The sequence below is a fragment of the Sinocyclocheilus rhinocerous genome, unplaced genomic scaffold (genome assembly GCF_001515625.1).
Source record: "Sinocyclocheilus rhinocerous isolate Xijiao unplaced genomic scaffold, SAMN03320098_v1.1 scaffold299, whole genome shotgun sequence".
Taxonomy (NCBI): Eukaryota; Metazoa; Chordata; class Actinopteri; order Cypriniformes; family Cyprinidae; genus Sinocyclocheilus; species Sinocyclocheilus rhinocerous.
In genome coordinates this window covers 3,216,846-3,223,172 of record NW_015652998.1, presented here as the reverse complement: position 1 = coordinate 3,223,172, position 6,327 = coordinate 3,216,846, and the positions used below count along the sequence as shown (strand labels likewise).

At 38.3% G+C, this 6,327-nt stretch overlaps 1 protein-coding gene across 2 annotated transcripts in view; it reads right to left on the bottom strand.

Moving 5' to 3' along the window:
- The window catches only part of LOC107715410 (serine/threonine-protein phosphatase 2B catalytic subunit alpha isoform-like), a 60,756-nt gene that overhangs the window by 25,333 nt on the left and 29,096 nt on the right, over positions 1-6,327 (bottom strand). For both annotated transcript variants that reach the window (XM_016521542.1, XM_016521541.1), the window contains exon 3: positions 1,323-1,447. In XM_016521542.1, coding sequence (XP_016377028.1) covers positions 1,323-1,447 — 125 coding nt within the window. The remainder of the gene's footprint in view (positions 1-1,322; positions 1,448-6,327) is intronic.

The window sequence follows — 6,327 nt, the reverse complement described above, 5'->3', positions numbered from 1 at the left end:
ACACGCACACACACACACACGCACACACACACACACACACACACAGACACACACACACACACACACAGTTAAACACAACCAGGCTGACTTTGAGGTACTGTTATTTCATCTAAAAAGGGACAAAAATTTAGCGATTGCTATTGTATACCGTCCTCCATAGACAAACAAAGACTTTATACATGAGTTTGCTGATTTTTTAGGTGGAATTGTTTCGAAATTTGATAGACTCTTGATTGTTGGTGATTTTAATATTCATGTATGCTGCGATACAAATCCGCTTGCAAAAGAGATTTATTTTTAAGTGAATTTTAAGAAAATAATAAATGCAGGTATTACTGCGGGAAGACAGTTATGCTTCAGTCGCAACAGAAGTCATTTTTGAGCTACAGACACGGATGTTTGTATATGTTCATTAATATATCGTTGAATGTTTATTTTATTATTTTATTTTATATTTATTTCATTATTACTGGAATCTTATTTTATTTCTTATTAACACTATTTTTTTTTGTTTGTTTTTTAGTCACATGGTGCAAGCAGTTACAGCAGTGTCTTACAATATGGTAGTTTATCTTGAATAAAAGCTTATTAATGCTTTTATAATTATAATGCTGCTTTATGAGCATTTATTGATTAATTAAATAATTATAATCTGTATTAATTTATTAATTAATTAACATGTAATATTTTTTTTAAATGTCACACCTTATGTTTTGAATTCATATCTATAAATGTTTATGTACTAATATATTTATTATAAAACGCAACCTCTTCAGGTTTTCATAGAATTTGTTTGTTTATTAGATATTTGGACAAATGTAAAACTGCTTTGTAGCCATTAATAAGAGTGCAGAGAGACTACATGGAATATTTATTTTAAAAAAGTGTCACACCGCGCTTATACATTTTTAATAGTATTTAGCTAAGTATTGTTTAAGTTAATATTTATTTTATTAATATTTATGCATGTTTATTTATTAATATTCATCATCACATTTAACCTCTTTTGTAGTTTTTGTAGAATTTGTTTGTTTATTGGATGTCATTTAAATAATTTAATACATTTAATAATGCTTTCAGCTACCAGTAAGAGTGCAGTTACTCTTTTTAACACATTTCACCATGTTTAAATTCATTCTGCAAATTTTCCCCAAAATCAGTATAGTGAATTCTGCATATTGAGTCTGGACCTGGTTATGACTCAAATGATCCTATTCATTCAAATGAATCAAAATGAACCACTTCTTTCAATTAACATGATTAAAAAGGGTGAAACCATAGATGGATGGATGCACATACTATCCCAGTGCAACTTTTCTTACCTCAATACTGAAGTAACCCCGGTCCACATAGTCGCCCAGGAAGAGGTATCGTGTGGTGGCTGGAGAGCCTCCCACCTCAAACAGTTTCATCAGGTCAAAGAACTGCCCATGGATGTCACCGCACACTGCATAAAGAAAGAGAAGGCAGCAGAGAAAGAGAGAGGAAAATATTGACTAGCTGAGCTGGATGCAAACATACTCAACTGTTTGTTCAATATACAGGACATACAAACATTAATCCATGGCGGATTCATTCAGCTATAGCTATTAAAATCCTACTGTAACTGCAGCTCTGTGCTAGGCGTAATCCCTTAATATCCACCACTAGACTGCTTAAGCCATAATGAACTGACCGAATTGAACCACCTAAGAGCCTATATGAAACATAGCAGACCTAAAGACCTATGTTGGTCCTTTGCAACATAATTCTCTCTCGATGAGAGAGAGAGAGAGAGAGAGAGAGAGGGAGAGAGGGTGAGAGGGAGAGAAATGCAAACTCCTGTTGCCATGGAGACATGAATTTGATGAGAATAAAGAATGAAATAAATGAGGAGTTTGCGTTGGCATGGAGATGCTGCCCCAGAGGCCTCTCAGCCTGTAGTGTGTGTGGGTGTGGCCACGGACAGCGAGGGAAACACACGCATTTAAAACCCTCTTAGCTCATGCATCACGTAAGAATACCCAGATATCAAGCCCACATCACTGACATACAAAGACAGAGGTTGAAATGAGCAAGTGTGTTTAATCTGACTCTGAGCTTGTGGGAAGGGAAACGAGTTTGAGAATTTCAGTCAAAGTCCGGTGCTTGAGGAATCTGATTTTACAGCGAAAGTCCAGATCATGTGAAATGACCTACTGTACGTGCGTCACCATGCTTGAAACCTGTGAATAAAATGTGGAGCATCTCACTTCCTGTTTCTCCCACTAGACACCAAGACATCGCTCAACAAACAGTTTTCAGCCTGATCACTCCAGTTTTCAGTGATCCTTCAGAAATCATTCCAATATGCTGATTTGCTGCTTAAGAAACATTCTATTATTATCAATGTTCAAAAGAACATAATTTATTTGAAATAGAAATGTTTTGTAACATTATATATGGTCTGTACTGCCACTTTCGATCAATTGAATGCATCATTGATAAATACTGCCTGAACGAATAGTCAACTAATCAGTCTTCAGGGAGTCATGCATGACAGGTTCACCAGACCCCATTAGAATCCAGTTCTTATGAGCAAATACGTCTGTCCCATAGGCGTTGCTTGACGTTTGAGTTTGGGGGGGCCAAACCGAACCGCTGGATTTGGTCAGATGTACATTTAAACACATTTTAGTTTTGCTATAGTAAATCTACATATTCACATTCACATAGAGCAGTGGCAAGTGCGTGAGGTTGTCATGGTAACCACATACATTGCCCACGAATTACAGCTGCGCTTCTATTTTGCCGCAATAAACACGTTTAAAATGCACAATAAACATGTCTGTCAAAACGATCTCAAAGGAGGCTTTTATTAAGCAAATCAAGGAGTGAATTACTCATCCACTGTTTTTTTGAATCAAGCCCACATTTGTTGGGCTTGATTCAAGTTAATGCACAATGAGGTGCACACTTTTTATTTAGTCTTATTGAATAGATGATAAACAGTTTATATTCTAAAATCTATTTAAAGGTTGTGTTCTGTGAAAATGTAATAACATTTGGATGTAAATGGTCGGCATAAAAGTAATATGGGGGAGCCAGGCCCCCCTGGCCCCCCCACAAGCTACGCCCATGGTCTGTCCTGAGTGTATATGCCTGTAGCTCAGCACAGGATCAGCATGCTAATTAAAGCACCACCACTAAAAATATAAAAACAAAAAAATTAATTAATTAATTAATAAACAAGAAAAAAATCTAAAAATCTTTTTTTAGAAACAACCAATATACTTAACTTCTCAATCATGATTTTCTACTTGCTAGCCGGTTGGGGAGGGGCATTCTCATTCTAGAGACAATTTGATTGGATGGAAATCAGTGTAGTGCAGGATGAGTCATCAATATTTTTGACTCGTTTTCCCAGAAGAAAGATGATGTATATTTTAAAGTTGGCAGAAATGGAAATTGTGATTGTCTTTTCTTCTCTTTTGTGATGCAAATATCCGAGTGAAACTCTTCTCAAAGGAGAGCAGGCAGGGCCATGAGGAATAGATTGTTGTTGTTTGCTAATTGCTGTGATCTCATGTGAGTGACAGATTGTTAGAAGCAAGGAATTATTGTCCGGCCCTCAAGCCAGTGCACGCGCCATCAGAAAAAAAGAGAGGGAGGGGAAGTTAATGTTTTTGATTAAAGATTACAGGGGCACATGAATTTTTAACAAATAATTATGTGCATGGATAAATAATTTAGACAAGAAAAAAATAAGAACTGTCAATTTTGATTTCAAAGCGACTTTAAATGCGTGCAACTGCTAAAAGCTAAATTGGTCACCATTTAGATGTACACTAACATCAAAACAGACAAAGACTAAAAGCCAAATAAGTTGAATTCTGACTGGGTATTTTAATCAACTCTACAGGCCTTCCTCTACTATAATGTTTGTTTCCTCAACAGCATTCATTTTTCAATCTTAATGAATATATCATGTTGGCCTCCTTTTCTTCTGCTAGTTCATTATAGGGTCAGGCTCTACCCAAACAGCTCTTTACTTGGAGATCAATGCTCAAATCAATAGATCCATTCTTAAAAACGACCACTCATTTAGCCTTACACATCTCAAGGGAAGCGGCTTAAATTAAGACTCCTCATAATCAAATGAATTAGTGGACTTATCTGGCCTAAATCATACAGCAGCCGCAACCACTCCACCGAGTCTGACATACATGCAAAATGGGCCATTATCATGAACCATTAACACACATTATAGAGCAAAAGCCCTAGAAGTAATCAAGCACTGCAGCGATGTCAGGAAGATCGAAAGCTTCTAGAGGAAAAGATGTCGAGAAGGGCTAAAGGGACCGTTTTCTGGAAGGCCAGGGCCACAGGGGCTGCAGTTAATGCCGTTTCATTCTCTTTCTTTCTGCTGGAGCAAGGCTGATGAATGACAGGGAGGTGACAAGTTGAACTCTCTCACTTGTCTGCTCGCTCTTGCTCCTCCACCAACTGGTAAAGAGATTCTTCCACCCCCTTGTATTCAGCTGCTACCGCTCCAGCCTTCGCAAGCTGTGCTATTTCCCTTCTCTCACCCTGCCTGCTCAACTGCACCCAAGCCATCGATAAAAACGCAGATGCATTGTGGGAAACGGAGCACGACACCATCTGATTTCGTCTCACAGGAGGCGTGAGATTGTTGTTATGAATCGAGTGCAGAGGATCATTAAAAACACAAAACGCATTTATTTCGTCCTCACTGCTCTTGTTATGCGTGTGTCGGAAGGGTCTTACAGGAGCAGAAGTTCTCCATATATACCCAAGTGGGCTCTTTCCCTCTGGATGCCTAGTTTTCTCCTAAAGTCTTCAAACTTGCTGATCTGGCAGAGTTCTGCCGCTGTCTGAAAGTCCTGTTATTTAAGTCATTGTTTAGGTTTATATAATCTGAGGAAGAAAAAAAAATGCAGATATGCCCAGTCACGTTGCAGAATCAGAGCTGCATAATGCATGGGCAAATCAGATGCGGGCAGGCTGTGTTAGTAAGTGGCGTTTACTGTATATAAATGAGCGTATCCTGCATATTGAGACATTACATTATGCATGAAGAGGTTTCTGAATTGTGCATGAAAATGATCCCGAGTCCCGGTGTTAAGTGCTTCTGTTTAAACAAACTGGCTAGTTTGCTGAGCTGATTTTAACTGTGCTTGAGGAGAAACAGGTATTAAATGTGCAATTAACATGCTTGTTCACATTCTCGGGTCACGAGTGCGTGAGGAGAGGAATGTAGATGGAATCCGATGTGTGTCCCAGTGAGTCTATTATGATCACCCATCGCGCAGACTGAATGGCATTTGTCTCTGCACTCCTCCTTTACTCCTGATCAATCTTACAGCTCACACCTCTCGTTCCTCTCTGTTTATCTCCTCTTGTCTCCTTTCATGTCTTATATGTTCATCTCCTTTTGTCTGCTTCTCTTTTTTCCTCTCTCATATCCTATCTCCTATCTCTTCATTTACCCTTCACTTTTTCTCCCTATTTCTTCATCTCCTTTCCTTGATTCTCTTCATCTGCTCTGCTCCTTTTCTGTAATCCTCTCCTCTCCTCTCCTCTCTCAAATTATCATCTCGTGTTTATGTTCTCTCCACTGCAATAGGATCTAATCTATTCATCTCCTCTCCTTTCCTCTTTTTTTCCCATCTCTTCTCTCATTTCTTCATCTCCTTTCCTTTCTCCTCCTCGTCCACTCTTTTCTTCCTCCTCTCATTTACTCCTCTCCTCTCCTCTCCTCTCCTCTCAAATCATCATTTCATGTGTTTAACACTATAACGGGTAAATTTTACCCATGGCTGTTTTTCAAATGTACGTAACAGATTTACAATAAAATATCCACGTCTCTCAGTCATTGACTTTTACTAAAATTGTGTTATTTACAATCCCCTGTTGTTAAAAATTGTTTAGATGAAACACTTTACAGTTTCTGTGAATTGCTAAAACACTAAACCCCAATCTCTGAACCAAATTCTTGCTAGCTTAAACCAACTTGTCGAATAAAGCACTCTTTCTGCTAAACCTTACTGCAAAATGCTAAACACAAGCGGCAAAAGTTAAACACAACTAAAGCACAGTTGTCATCGTTTACACACAACGATTCAAAATTGTTCACACTTGTTTCTAATGATGTGCTCAAACCAACTGTACAAAATATGAGCCAGTTCAGAGTGCACATGTGGCACAGGTGACTGAATGATGATACGAACAATAGATGGAAACAATCTGAGAAGGAGAGGAGGAATGAGGAGGAAGAGGACGAGAAGAGGAAAGAGTAAGGTTTAGAGAGTGTTATCAAGGCTGGATCTGTCAGACCAGAGGGTTTTT